The sequence below is a fragment of the Ammospiza nelsoni genome, chromosome 14 (genome assembly GCF_027579445.1).
Source record: "Ammospiza nelsoni isolate bAmmNel1 chromosome 14, bAmmNel1.pri, whole genome shotgun sequence".
Taxonomy (NCBI): Eukaryota; Metazoa; Chordata; class Aves; order Passeriformes; family Passerellidae; genus Ammospiza; species Ammospiza nelsoni.
In genome coordinates this window covers 10,795,126-10,810,861 of record NC_080646.1, presented here as the reverse complement: position 1 = coordinate 10,810,861, position 15,736 = coordinate 10,795,126, and the positions used below count along the sequence as shown (strand labels likewise).

Genomic DNA, 15,736 nt, shown 5'->3' with positions numbered 1-15,736 from the left:
AAGCTTTAAGTCCCCAGCCAAGCTGCTTAAGGAGAACAGTGATGGAAGCCATCATCACCAAGGCTCAGGGATTTCACCGGGTACTGCTACTAACATGGAAATTAAATGAGACAGTTAAACCACCATCTGGGCACCATTTATATCCCCATCATTAGAGGGCCAAAGAGAGACAACCCAATTATTTTCATACCCTGATAGGCTGTCTTGGGCAAAAGCTCTTACAGGGGAAAAAATAGGATTCTGCAAGGTTCTCTGGCTATCATCAGCTAGGAAAAAAAAAAAAAGGGGACAGAATTGTTCTGACAAGATTCCAGGTCCAAAACTAGTCTGCTATTTCCACCTAATACCTGAGGACTCTCTGAAATCTGTATTTGTACCAGAACATGGAATGGTTAGACAAAGGCAGGGAAAACCAAGTTTATGCTACCTGCAAATCTGGCACCAAATATTAGAATTATGTTACGTTATATTACAATGATGTTTTGGTTGAGTCACTTCATTTTATCCACTTTTCTTCTTAAATGCTAAAATATTTTTTTAAAAATTATCATTAAAGCCTTCCCAAGAAGATGTTACTATCAGATTAGCAAAATATCTGACCCTACAATATCACGCACATGTTAAAAATATGAATTCTGAAATGCAGTAGAACACCCTTGAAAAGTATCCTTAGAATGCACACAGCAAATAATTCTAAAACTGCTTTAAGAATTATGAGTCTAACTTACTCAATTTAAGAGTTAACAGCTCTTAAAGTCAGTCTCCTTCTCAGACACAAAATTTGCAAGGTTGAACAATATCCTTCATAGCACATCCTGCTCAATGGTAGCTGACCAAAAGGAATGACCATTTGGAATTTTTTATACAGACCTGCACATAAAACACTTTCATGACTAGCTATAGTAAGAGCTCAGAAATCAGTAAGATAAACATGATTTATTAGAGGCTCAAATCACTTTAAATATGCTACACTATGTTATATATCATTTATAGCTCACACATTACATTGCTCTATCTTAAAGGATTGTGATAACATGGCTGTAATTTAAGCAGCAAAGAAGATTAATTCAGGGACTGGATGTCTATAACCATCCACTATGAACAGAACTCAGGAATCTGATCTGTAAGTCAGATGGTAGAAATACAGCAGATAAATCAATAAGTTTGTAGCACTTCTAGCTCAATGTCAATTGTAGGATCTAAGTTTCAATTTGGATGAGCCCTGGCCAATAAATACAGCTACAAGCAATGTATATTTTGCAGTTCCACAGTGAATGCCTATGTACCCTATGGAAACAAGACAGTTATTGCATAAGCCTCAGCAAGTTCAGATAAAACTGTTTCCACACTTGGCACCAAACTGTAATTATTTACTTTTTTCTCCTGGTTTTCTCCCTCCCTTCTCATAGACAAAAGTGAGAATAAAAGCAATAAAGTTGAGAGAAAAACATTATATTATTTCTTCACCTGACTTGAAACAAAAAGGAGATCTGGAACTACAGAGACAAACTCCTCTAGGTAGTGCCAGAAATGTAACAGCAAAGGCTGCAATTGTACCTTGGGAGGTGCAGTTTGTACACAGTTTTATTGGGCAGGTAGTCTAGCCCCAGAACATGTAATTCAAAGAGGATCTTCTGTGGGATCTTTATCCATGAGGTTTTCAAGATCCAGCTAGCCAAAGTCATCACTGATTTCATCCTGTGTTGGCAGTAGTTCTGCTATGACTGGGAGATTGAGCTACAACCTGTGAACCTATAGTCAGTCTTCCTCTGATTCAACATTTCATTAACTGATGAAAGACAACAGCATTGTCACAAACATTGTCACAAAAGTTCATGTGCCTCTCTCTTAATTTTAAACAGCCAGGATGTGTGTTAAAGGTAGATAAAAGCATCCATGTCAAGGGATGCCTGTTTGTTTGTTTCCTCCATCCTTTGGAAATGATAAGAATTCCTGGACAGAGTACTCCTATCAGAAAGAATCATTGCTTGAAGAGTGATGGGAATAATTTACTATGGTGACACAGACTTCATGACAATGTTCTGCAAGCTGCAAGTGGTCCACAAACCATCTTTTCAGTTTACTGCTGTGATTCTGGCCTGAAAATTCAATTTAAAGAAAGAATGGTTTGTAGGAAACATGGAACATGAGTAAAATATTTTATCTTCTTATTACTGACAGGTCTTGGAGTAATCATAATTCTTCTGGCCACGATGGTAACCTCAATTACTGGGTTGTCAACTTCTGCAATAGCAACTAATGGGTTTGTCCGTGGAGGTAAAAATCTTAGGGTTACTAATGCTTTCAAGCCCCAGAAGGTATTTATGTATAATTTTGGTGTGAGACAAACCAGAGGGACCATAAACCAAAGGGCACAGCTAGTGGAACTGGAAGGTAACAATTCTAGCCACCTCTCATCACAATTTCAGGCGTGTTTCAGCTGTCACTTCTAATAAAGCACGGCTTTCAGTTCAGTCTGAAAAGTACATTTCAGATGTTCCTGCCAACTGCTGAGCAAGGGATGGTTCTGGCTTTTCATGGAGTTCTTTCACCTTTCAGCCAGTCTTTCCTATTCAGAGCATTCCAGGTTGGACACTTCAACAAACAGAGCATGAGACATCTCTTCCTGTCATTTTGAAGACTGATGCAGATCAGTAGATATCTTCAGTTTATTGCCTTCTTTATAACCCTCCTTACCTTTCAGCCCTTCCTTGGAAGACAAGTAGATAATTCAGCTGAAAAAGTCCATGTCAGGTAATTTGTGAAACAAAGTTTTGGTGCATTTCAGAGCCTTTAAGTTTTAACTGGTCTGGTCTAAGCCCTGTGGAAAATGGAAAGTTCTTACTACATCCCTAAAGGAGAACAGGTACTGGAATACACTTGCATATACTTTCTTTTTCGGATCTTTCAGGTCTTGGAATCATAGTTATTGCTCTGAGTGTAGTAGTAACAACATTGACAGGTATCTCCATGTCTGCCATTTGCACTAATGGAGTAGTAAGAGGAGGTAAGTGAATATGATCTCATGAATATGATCTTCTCTTCAGATTTGAATTAGAAGAATAAATGGAATTGAGATAACTGTTATAAGCAAAGAAAAAAAAATGTATATTTGCAGTGATTTCTCCCAGTGAATCAACAGCAAATAGAAATGGGTATAGAATTAATGCAAAAAACATTAAAGACTCACTGCGTCACTATGATGCAGGAACTTAAACAATGTACCACAAAATGTGACATTCCATGCTAACATTGGGACAGACCCATGCAAGTTAGAACTTAGTTAAAAGTTAGTTAACTTCACTTTTTAGAAGTGAAGTTCTCTCTCCTTTATGTTACTATATCATGCATCATGAAAAATTATAACAAGGTCCAGTTTTGCATGCTAATATGCACTAAAAAGTCTTCTGGAATAGAAAGGCATACTGAAAAGTCTGAAGGCAGAACCAGTATAAAGCACGTTGCTTTTCTGCAGTGTCCCCTATTAACACAGGGCAAAGACTGATTATATTTGTGAGAGAAAAGGCACGGATTTTTCCAGTAACAGTTATGTGAGGGGAAAAAAGCACAAAATCTGAGTGTTTAGTTGTGCTGAAATAACAATTATTTCTGTCTGCAGGTGGAGCATACTATCTTATCTCAAGAAGTCTGGGCCCAGAGTTTGGTGGATCTATCGGCCTTATCTTTGCATTTGCAAATGCAGTGGCAGTTGCCATGTATGTAGTTGGATTTGCTGAAACTGTTGTGGAACTTCTTAAGGTAAATATAGATGTTTCATGTATATGATTAAATTGGCTCAGTTTTGTTTTGTGTGGCTTTTTTTTTTTTGGGAGGGTGGTGATGATGGTGTTTGTTTTACATAATGTATTTGTGTAAGTGGTGATATGTTTTAGTTAAGGCTTGAAGGGGATCTTTAGCAGGGAAGAAGCTGGTCTGCCTAAATATGCCACAGAATGCTTCTTCATTATTTCTACCTTTTGAATATATTTCATACATTTCTTGACAAAAATCAGAATAGGAACAGACATCCCTCCCATTAGCCAAATAACGCCAACTGCAAAAAGTCAGTTGGAACATGACATACCAACTTGGTCTCACAAAGCTCTGAAACTTTGACAGCTCACTGCTTTCTACTTCACCTTCTTACTTGGTCCCAGCAGCTGGGCAGAGAAAGACTGGTTCTCATAACATTTCTAACCACTTTCAGGAGAGTGATACACTGATGGTAGATGAGTCCAACGACATCAGAATCATAGGGACCATCACTGTGGTGTGTCTTCTTGGCATCTCTGTTGCTGGCATGGAATGGGAAGCAAAGGTAAACTTTTAAAAGAATATAAAAGCAAGCAGTATATTAACCTGCTGTACACCATTAGTGTGTGAGGAATGTTATTCAACAGATGGAATTTTCAAAAGCACTCAATTTCAGTTTATGCTTAATCTTTCTAAAAGCAATAGCAGTTTAATCATTACATTCAATGAAAGTACAATTACTCTAAACTCTTTCTTGAACAAACATTTAAAAGCACAGAGGAAGTTTGGGTTTTGCAGACAACTTGGTTATATTCATTTTTATAATTCATGGCATCATTTAGAGTCTTGGCTATCTGCCCCTTTTGTCCTTATTTTTGATGCAGCTTGATAGAATAAACAGTAGCAAAAACAATATATGGTTTTATCACTGTACTCTCTCAAGCCCTACTCAGCAGAAGAGCTCTATTTGTTACCCACTCTTTAATCTCTAAGATTTCTGCTATTCCTTCACCTGTGAAAAAGGTCAGAATGCAAATTCAAATGGAAATACTTGAGAGTGGAATACAGCTATTGAAATCAGGTCCAGAAATCAGGTTCAACAGTACCCTTGTTTTTGCTGTGATGGAGACTAGATTAACTTGTAAAAGAGATCAGAAAACAATTTGATATTATAAGTTTTGAAGTGACAACCCCCTGCAACTAAGAAAAAATTATAACAATATAAAAACATCTTGTACTTGATACTAATGCATTAGCTGTTCCATTTCGCCTTTTCTTGTAAGGAAGTTAACCTAAAATTAAATTATAACTCTGTATTTCATTACTCCCTTAGTAAAAGCATCTGCTGTTGTCACTAGCTGATTCAGCTATCTTGACTCCTGGTATTTTCAAAAACTATAGAAACGCATAACCTGTTATAGGGAACAGATACAGATAACTTACTATATAGCCATCTCCACAGCAACAAAGTTAAAAACTACAGGAGAATCTCTTTGTTTCTATTAATAGGCTCAAGTTATTCTTCTTATTGTTCTCCTTGTTGCCATTGTAAATTTCTTTATTGGCACAGTCATTCCTACCAACACTGAAAAGAAGGCAAGAGGCTTTTTTAATTACCAAGGTAAGCAACCTTGCTGTCTGTCATAAAATTATGTTTGCATTCTTTTGACTTAATAGTAAGCTAAGGATTCCACTGAAAAATGTCACAAGATCAGAATCTTCTGCCCAAGTTTAAGTGAGCTTGCGAACAAAGAGAATGGATTTCATCTCTAATTTTCAGTCTGTCTCTGCTGCTGCAGCTGACAGCACAGTAAGATGCAGCTTGAGTCATTTATACAGCAGTAGAGCACAGACAAACTTTAACACAGAGCTAAGAGCAAGTGGTGCAGTGACACTTGTGTCACTTCAGCATGGATCTGTAGCTCTGAGACACAGACAAGCACATCCCTTCTGACAAGCAGACTAAGGAAATCAAATTCCCTTTGCTTGTGATGTGATGTGAGAGATTCAAACCCAGTTGTCCAGATGTGAAGGACTGACTTACTTAGCTCCTCCATTAAGTAACTTTGGAATCAAATCCTGTCGTTATATTTCATTCTCATTATATTTGCAGCATCAATATTTGCAGAAAACTTTGGACCAGATTTCAGAAGTGGAGAAGGATTTTTTTCGGTGTTTGCCATATTTTTCCCAGCTGCCACTGGCATTCTTGCAGGAGCCAATATCTCAGGAGATCTGAAAGTATGTATTTCATGAACTTCATCATACTAGCCACAGGTTGGAAAAATAACAAGAAAACCGATCATGAATCAACACTCTATTCAGTTTTAAATCATGTCTTTGCTTTCCAAATTAAGCTCTCTCTTTTAAGTACCCGCTTTATTATTTTAAAACATCAATTCACAAATTCTCTTGTAATGCATTATGGGTATTTCAAGAAATTACTGTAGCTAGATTTGGGTTGCTATATAATTTAAAAACATGTTTCAATAACCTGTAATAATATATCATTAATGGTTCATTAGCAGCATATGCTATAAGAGAAATTACATGTGTATCTCTTGGAGCTCATCTTCTGTAAACATCAGCCCAAAAAGCATCCCTAGAAAGCTCATGTTTGTACTCACAAGAATCAGTGGAGACCAGCTTTTCATATTCAGGGTCATAGCAAGGGCAGAGCAAACAGAGCATTTAAAGAAAGCAAGAATGAGCAGCAATACTGACTTGGGAATGGGACAAAAGGAAAAGCTGCAAGATGCAGCTGTGACCAAAAATAGTCTGAAGAGAAAGGTAAAGGAGGTCCAAGGGTGCCCAGTTGTCTTGCTGTGGCCAATCTGTCAGTTCCCCATTCTCCTCTTGCAGTTTACCAGTTATAGGAGATGGAATTTCTAGTATTTAAACATACAGGTAAATTAGAGACAGGAATTTAGTTTTGAGTGCTCTCTAGTTTTCATGACAAAAACACTCAGAAAACAACCAAAATAAATAAAGGGAAAAAAGTCACCAACAAGACTCTGCTGCATCTGACAGCTTGATAACCCCAGCATGTCAAATGAAGTTATTTGGCCTTATCCTATAAATCCATTGCCTTGCAAACCTTAAAGAATTCAACCAAAGCTTTTCTATTTCTGTACTGGTACAGCAGTCACAAGTTCACCAGATCTTACCACCCCTGAGAGCCCATTCTCTTTCCTTTCCTCACCCTGAGCTGCATGCCTCAGCTCCTTTGTTTTCAGAGGACTGCTTTTCAAGCCAAGCACAGAGAAAATACATAGAACCTGAGCCACTGATAGCGTCAATGAGATTCCATTTTTAATTAAAAAAGCAAAAACCATTGTACTTCTGCCCAGTGAGACTGCACCAGCCTCACACAATCTTCATCCTTTTATCAAACAAAAATAATTCTTTTGCCATATATGGTGCTCTGTCTGCATGGCAGACTCCCAAAGCAGCAGCACTTCTTTCATCAGCTGTTTGAAACAGTCTGAGCAGACTTAGGGAAGCAGTTCTCCCACTGGATCTCTGCAGCCGTTTCAGTCTCACAATAAGTGGACTCCTGTAACCAAGTCCTCCAGGCAGCAGATTCCCCACTGAGCATGCTTAGATGCATCAGACAAGTCTGATTAAATTAACCAGCCACTCCAGAATCTAAAATACAAGCTAAGGAGTGTTTAAAAGTGTAAAATTTACCAATCAAACTTTCTTTAGAATTTGCTGCAAGCACCTTTGTCCGTGCTCCTGCAGCCGCTACACACTCAAGTTATGTCCTACTCCAGAGCCTCCTTATAGGGACAGCTTCCTAGTGACTTCCTACTGACTTCAGTGGGCCTTAGCCCCTAAAGTTCTAACATCATAGTAAATATGGGGTTAAATTATGAAAACATAAAAGTTGTTAAGTTGTAAGAACCTTTAACCTTAACATGTAATGTTGCAGAGTTTACGACAACCACAAGATTCCACAAAAACAATTACCTAAAACATGCACATCAGAACTGCATAAAATCACCATGCTCTGAGGGCAAAGGCTCTTATGCAGCAGAAGTGACTCCACAAATATTTTCCCCCTCAATAAATTCTTACCTTATTTAAAAATTATATTAATTACTAATCCAGTTAGGTAATTCATGGATGCCTCACAATAAACTCCAAATTTGCATGTTGGTTTTTCACCCTGCAACAAGCATAGTTAAAAAGAGTCTGTGACTTCAAATGCATTCAACAAATCTTGGATTTAAAAACACCATGCTAAACCAACTTAAGGAGAAAATTAATAAAAAATTCTTCCTAGCATAAACAAACACCCTAAATTGTAAGGTTATCTAGCATTAAAAATCCCTTTAAAATGTACAGTGCAGATCTTTGGACTCTTACTTACAGTTGCATTATCAAGGCTGATGCTGTTGTGAGCCAGTCTGTAAGCATTATAACCCAGGCTCATTAAATTATCTAAATTAAGTCAATACAGTGAAAGAAAGTAGCTGTTTTGAAGACCCAACTAACAATTCCTGGTTACAAAGCACAGAAGTACTGTGTTCTGTACAGGGTGACTCCATCTATCTTACCAATTAACCAAAAATGGTCCCATCTTGTCATCCACAAGGGTCTGATGGTTCAGTAACTATTTACCCACTACATCATCAAACATTAAGATAAAGCCAATTGCAATGTGAAGAGTTTGGAGTTCAAGAAATGCAGACCTCAGGACACTTCTGTTGCTATAAATGTGAGCTCTGCTCCTGCAGAATATCCTTCCTGTGTGCATGGTAGGAGTGCTGCCCCACAGGAGCTCTGCTGTGCTGGGACCAGAAGTGTGGCTCAGGTCAGAGTGATAAAAACCTGCTCTCTGGGGTATTTTCACACCACAGAGTGGCAGAACTCCCAGCATGCAAATGCAATCAGGCTGCAGCACACAACTCAGTGTTTCTTGTGTCACTGCTTTGTTTAAGGACCCACAAAGTGCCATACCCCAGGGAACAATGCTGGCCATTCTGATCACTGCAATTGTTTACATTGCTGTTGCAATATGTGCAGGTAAGTACAGAACCTCTGCTTCACTTGTATAGTTAAGTTTGAAATTTGGCATGCAAGTGAATGATTAGCCTCACTGCTTTTGCATGCCATGGATTTATTTTTTAGAGAGACAGTAGTTTTGATTTTACTGTATGTCACAACAACGGTTTTTTAAAAGGCAGCAATCAGTGGAAACAAAAGTGCCCATGTGGCAGCTGGACCTTCAGGTAACTTGTATGGTTATTTTTGCATAAGTGACAAAGACCACCAGCATATAGCAACCATGAGCATAATAAAGATCAAAGGAACCTCTGATCAATCTGCTGATCTGTTCCTGGTTCACATTGAAATTTCACATGGCTTCTGCTTGTCTTCTTACTGAACATTCATGAGAATCACAGGAACAGGGTAACACACACATTTTGTACATTATATGTCAAAGACAGAAATCAGCTGCCAGTCTCAAAGGAACCATACAACTACATGTTCTACAGTAGGGGCTGTGAGGTAACAAAATGGGCATGAGTGAAAAGGAGGCCTGTACTGAGAGCTATGAAATGTGTTGGAGGATTATGCAGTTAAATTCTCATTACAAGCATACAAAAAAATCCCTGCCCAGCACAAAATGTTGCTCTTTGGGATGAATCTAAGGCAGCACCTGTACAACAAGTGTGCAGTTTAGGAGTCAAAGTGTGGCAAGAACATTCCTTCAATGTCACAGTGAAGCAAAATAACAATATATCATTTTTTCCACAGCTTCCTGTGTTGTAAGAGATGCTACTGGGAACGTCAATGATACAATTGTGCCTGGAATGAGCTGCAATGGATCATCTGCCTGTGGCCTAGGCTATGATTTTTCCAGATGTGCAAGTCAGCCATGTGATTATGGGCTGATGAATAATTTTCAGGTTTTAGTGATAATATGGATTAGCCTATATGCATATATTAGCATAATAAGCAGTACATGAATACATAAGTACAAACATGCAAAGCTGTTGTCTGCAGACAACTACAACAGGACAACCACTTTTATCTAAAAAAGTAAACTATAGGAATGATGAAAGACAAAAATCCCCTGCATTGCATGTTCACCTTCACACTGCCCATCACTAGCCTTCCTACCACCCTGGTAAGGCCTTTATCTCCTCTTTTAACAAGTACCACGCAGCAGTATATGTTATAACAGCTTCAAACTGAAAGCCCAGGCTTAACAGAGATCTCAGGAAGTCCTGTTAGATGAGGAATTCACCTCACTGCTCTTGACACATGGATGTGATTTTACCTCAGGGGTGCTGTGGTCACAGTTAAAGGGTTGTGTCACAGCACAAAAACCAGAGTTCTGACTTCTTTTAAAAAAGTATCCAACAGTAGAGCAAAAAATCAAGTGAGAAGTAATGGAGTCTTTCTCCTAGGCCAGAAACTGTCTGCCATTTTTATTCTTCAAAATAAAGCTTAGGCTAAGCATCAAAGTAAAGCAGTTCTGCAGCCTGACAGCCACAGGTCCCAGATCTCTGTTCAGCCCCTGTGCTTCATGGCCAGTGAGAGGAATTCACCCCCCACCTGCACAGGCTTTTCAACGAGTCATTTGTACCTTTTAAAGTCACTCGCTTTCTTCCCAGCTGGCTCTGCTGAATGACAGGGCTGGGGAACCACCTTGAAAGGGATTTGCTGTCCCTTTCATAGACTACTTTCCTTTCCTTCCTTGATCATTTACCATCCTTACTCCCACCTCAGTTCAGCTGCCCACACTCAGGGCACTCCTTAAAATCAGTAACCTCCCTACAGCCAGACAAATTTTCACTTCTTGCATTTACCCCTGCCAGACTAGAGCCATAAAATGTTATGACTGCATCTGACAAATCTTAAGGATGCACTGGTTTCTTCTCTGAAGTACTGCCCACATACCACCAATCACATCCATCTATCTTTTAGTTTCCTTGTCTGGTGCCTCTCAACAATCTTTTCCCTTCAGTAGGCCAGCCCAGCACTCCTGGGAGGGCTGAGGGAGGCCTGACAGTGACCATCATTACTGTTTGCAGCACTGCAGCTCCATCAGGCATTTTCTCTCATTTTCAGCCATATTAAATAATCAAGGGAAAAAAAAAACCACATAAAATAAAGTGCCTCCAACCACATTTCATACATTGGGGCTTCTTCCTGCCATTTCCATTTTCTTGTCTGCTACAAGCTGACTATTTACTCATCAAGTAGAGACTGTTACTTACAGCAATCAGTGAGTAAAGGCAGTGAGGAAATCTCAGAGTACTCATCTGCCCCAGCAGACAGCTGCATATTTGAATAAGAATTTGGCTTTGCCTCCATTGCTTTTAACTAAACCCAAAATAATAGTACAGTTTGTGGCAGATTAAATTTAGAACAATGAAAAGTAGAGACACATAGAGCACTCGAATGGATTTGTCATTAAAAAGTGCATCCAAATGCAAGCTTGTTCTTTTTACCTTCATTTTTTTTCCTAAAGGTGATGAGCATGGTGTCTGGCTTTGGTCCTCTCATCACAGCTGGCATCTTCTCAGCTACTCTGTCATCAGCTCTAGCATCTCTTGTCAGCGCACCCAAAGTTTTCCAGGTAAAATTAAAACATCCATTTCCTTATACTTGGTTTTACTTCAGAGACAAAGTTGAACTCTGTGTGCCAAATGTAATGTATATTTAAGCAGCATTGACACATGTGGCAGGGGCAGGGAAAACAATATGTAGAATGGTTTTCAGCAGAAAAAGACAAGTCTTATCATCGTACAAGGGAGATAATGTTCCTTTGGTCAGAGCTCAGCTTTGCTGCAGGATGCAGGGGATACTCATGTGCCTGTCATAAATAGCTTCAAGAGTACTTTCAGGACCACTTCTGTCTTGTTACAAAAAGCTGCCCTGTAAGCACAGGAGCAGCAGGAGCCCTCAGGTCCATAAGATTCAGGTGCTGTCAGGTGTGCCCTTAACAGGCTGTCCAGAAGCTGTCTGGCCAGCAGCAATGAGGACAGACTGGGAGCAGAGGGCATGGGAGAGATAAGCTGTACAAATTACATCAAGCCACTGATTTATGCTTCAACTTCCCACAATTTAGACTCTATTTAGCTATTTAATTACCTTTTCATTTGAAGCACTGAATAAGCATTAAATGCCTGTGATTCTATTTCCTATGATATAATAGCATAGTAGCACATTGTCTTATCACCTTATTTAAATGTTCATATGCCACAGCAGTTGATGAACTTGAAGCACTGAGATTTAACTTTTGTTTAGCAAAAGCCTGGAAAGCTGCCACTCACAGACAGTGATTCTGGTGCAAGAAAGTGCTCCTTAATAGTTATGTGCTGATTTTTCTTACCAGGCTCTTTGCAAGGACAACGTCTACAAAGGGCTAGAATTCTTTGCCAAAGGATACGGAAAAAACAACGAGCCTATCAGGGGATATGTCCTCACCTTTGCCATCGCCATGGCCTTCATTCTGATTGGTTTGTATCATGTTACACAGCTGCTACAGTGTCATGCTCTGAAATGACACAAACTCGCACTATAATACAATCAGTAGCTGCAGTTTGGAAAATTTCCAGTCGGGTAAGCTCTGGCATAAGCACACCCCAAGTCCTGGTAGCAGTCCCACTATTCCTAATGAAGGCAAAAAGAAAGCAGCAGGGATTCCAGAGACTTACCTCCACCACCACAGCCTCATTCTCCAAGTGTGGAGTAGCTGCAATTCCTGTTCACTCTGCTGGAAGAGGGCAGTGCTCAGAACTGGCAAAGTCACAATCTTTGAAAATGGTTTTCCAGTTTATATTGCACATAGCTCTGAGGTAATACTTAAGAAGCCTATTCTGCCCAAGCCTTTCCCACAGTCAGTTCCAAAGCAAATCCCAGTTTACCAGGACTGATGAAACAAAATCCCAGCTACTACATTTAGGGGTGCAGGGATTGTTATCAGTTTTTCTAAGATTTGAAATTCAAACTGTCTTGTGCTAAGTAAATAGGATGTCTAGTACGGAATTCAGATTCCCACTGAAGTTGTAATTACAAGTATTTTTTTAAATGAATCCATCCTGTCAATTGTGTATTTAAAATTCTGAACTTTACATGAGATCTACATCATTAAGAGACAGTATGCTGAATCACAGTATCAAGTATAACTCTGCATAGCACATAATGTTATTAAAATCAGGATTAGCAGACATAATTCATATGAATGAAGGTAGATCAAGGGGGCCTTAAATTAGTAATACACAAAAATACCCAAGCTCTTCCTGAATGATAAATGCAGACAATGTTCAGATTTAATGCATCATTAGGAAACAGCTAGCCAGCAGCCCAGGAAACTGGTCCTCTGTCTGACTTGTGTATGTGTCTTGCAGCTGAACTGAATACCATTGCTCCCATCATCTCCAATTTCTTCCTGGCTTCATATGCTTTGATTAATTTCTCCTGCTTTCATGCCTCATATGCAAAATCTCCAGGTGAGTCTGCATTCAGCAGTGATTTAAATATGGGCTTTATAGTCTGATCTCTGAAAGGTTTAGACTGTATGTCAGAGAAAACTGCAGTATGTGTAAAGTATCTAAGTTATGTGACCTGATGCCTTACTGAATATGATGTTTTATTTATCTCCAAAACATAAAAATAATGGCTCTAAGTCCTTATAACACCTACAGTCATAGAGAATGAGAAAGGTGCATCCCACTGAAGAAAAAATTTCTGCTCCGAGTGGTTTTTTTTTTCCCCTTACTATTAAAAAATGTGTGGGTAAAAGCTGATGCCAACTCTGGCCGATGAAGCTGCAAGGTACAGTGGGGAATCATCACTCCCTTCTCCAAACCTACAGCAAAACGTTCAGGGAGATTCCTAAGCACAGTAACAGTGCTACAAGTGATGCTGCCTGGAGGGGAACATGCAGAGCAAGAGCAGGTCCATCAAACAGCACCAGCACAGCTCTGCAGTGCCTACAAGCAGAATTGTAAAGCACAATTGTGAAGCACAATGAGGTCCTGTTCAGGGGTGACTAGAGATCCTCCCTCTACCTTTGCAGCAAAGGAACATTCTGGCTGTCAGACTTGTGCATTGCCACAGCAGAATGATTCTCACCATCTCATGAAGGAAGGAGTGACACCTTCAGGAATAAAGTCAATCAGCTGAGCAACACTGGTTTGGCACACAGGAAAGACAATTTCCTGCTTTATGAATTAGTTATTCAACTCAAGGAGCAAGGAATACATTTTTGATTTCCAGTGTGAAGAAACTGCAGTAGTGACATAAATGCCTGCATCAACTTCCTTCCTATAGATCTGCAGAGTGCCATTTGTTTAGAGGGCAGAAAAGATGAGCACTTCTGCTAATTACCTGCACAGCTGAACAAATGCAGATCTGCTCCATGTGGCCTTGGTGCTGAGCGACAATTACCTCTACAGATTTCATCTGCCTACATCTGACTCTGCTCTGCCACTACTTAACATTTCACACAGAACTGCAGCCATTTTCTTCTCATTTCCTCCAGTTAATTTCTGCCAATTCACAATGATAGATTACAATAATTGCAAGGCTGTGGGACAGACAATTTCTTCCCAGCAGGTCCTTCCTATTCCCTCATTATAAAGATGATCCAAGATGGAGTTGCTCAGCCTCTTGTATCTTCTGTGTTTTCTCCCTCTCCAAAGTCTGCTCTGTGGAACACCTGGCAGAGACCTGCAAACCATGAAGGCTCAGTGCTTGCCTCATCATTTTAATTGGTAGCAGGGGATGGAATCAGTACTGCAGCTGAAAGCAGCAGGAATAATATCTTTTTAAAGTCAATTGCAGATGATTTTATTTTTCTGCCACAAGGCCAGGCAATTTCCAAGTTTAAGACAGGTGCATTTACAGTATTGGGATAAACACTCCTCTCAGCAAGTGTTTAGCTAGTGATAATAACTTCTGTGTATAAGCATCAAAAGTATACAATCATCAGTTACCTGGAGTTACAGGTAATCTCCTGATGTCCTAAAATATTCTGAACCAATAAACTTTATTTTTGCAAATACATATAAATAGAATAGCTACTTCTGACAGAGCCTGAAACAAACTATACATGGGATTTTATCCACAAAAATCATGGATCATCATTTTATCAATATATTTTGTGCTCTTCCAATTTCCTCAATTCTCTTTAAACAGGTTGGAGACCTGCATTCAGATATTATAACATGTGGGTGTCACTTTTTGGAGCCCTGCTGTGCTGTGGGGTGATGTTTGTCATCAACTGGTGGGCAGCTCTCATCACTTATGCCATTGAGCTCTTCCTATATATTTATGTAACATACAAGAAGCCAGGTAAGGCCAAACCCCACTATTATTACATATACATGTTGTGCTGTTAGACTGAATTTTAAAGGAATCAATTCTGCTAACAGAATAGAAATTATTTTTCTGTGCTATCTTTATTTAGAGGGAAGTCTGAAGCATCCCATTAAACCCCTTGTAATACAGATTAAGTTGATAGTCTGGTGACTGCCTGTTTAACAAGCAGCTCAAGTGTGGTTCAGGGTTTTCTGTAAACATTCCAGCAGACTGGTTTATTCCCACCACATCTTTATGACATTTGGGCTTTTACTTGAGTAGCACTCATAATTTTTTTTCCACCCACACACAAAACCTTACCTGAATTTTGCAGTGCTCTTATGCTGACTCATGCAGGGTCCTCACTCAAAATGTAAACGCGCTGCCCATTATACAACAAAAATGCAAGCTGAATTACTTATGAACTGATCATCCTCCAGCACCTCCCTACAATTCCCCCATAAGCACCTCCCTACAATTCCCCCATAAATCAAGACAGATGGGCCCACTTTACTGCTGGAAAAAAACTTTGTAGCTCAGCAAATCACAGGAGCTGTCCTCAAAAACCTGTGTCCTGTACAAGCCAGAGTCTGGCTATTCATATCCAGGACAAAACTAACACAGGTCCAGATTTAGGTGCTAACCACCTGAATTACTT

General features: G+C 39.4%; 1 protein-coding gene across 4 annotated transcripts in view; it reads left to right on the top strand.

Moving 5' to 3' along the window:
- The window catches only part of SLC12A1 (solute carrier family 12 member 1), a 44,196-nt gene that overhangs the window by 9,142 nt on the left and 19,318 nt on the right, over positions 1-15,736 (top strand). For 2 of the 4 annotated variants that reach the window (XM_059481997.1, XM_059481996.1), the window contains exons 5-15: positions 2,182-2,277; positions 3,620-3,759; positions 4,208-4,318; positions 5,263-5,374; positions 5,867-5,994; positions 8,700-8,784; positions 9,520-9,671; positions 11,243-11,350; positions 12,110-12,233; positions 13,125-13,226; positions 14,917-15,072. In XM_059481997.1, coding sequence (XP_059337980.1) covers positions 2,182-2,277; positions 3,620-3,759; positions 4,208-4,318; positions 5,263-5,374; positions 5,867-5,994; positions 8,700-8,784; positions 9,520-9,671; positions 11,243-11,350; positions 12,110-12,233; positions 13,125-13,226; positions 14,917-15,072 — 1,314 coding nt within the window. Of the gene's footprint in view, positions 1-2,181; positions 2,278-2,911; positions 3,008-3,619; positions 3,760-4,207; positions 4,319-5,262; positions 5,375-5,866; positions 5,995-8,699; positions 8,785-9,519; positions 9,672-11,242; positions 11,351-12,109; positions 12,234-13,124; positions 13,227-14,916; positions 15,073-15,736 lie in introns of all 4 variants that reach the window. The other 2 variants (XM_059481995.1, XM_059481998.1) reach the window with 2 other exon arrangements.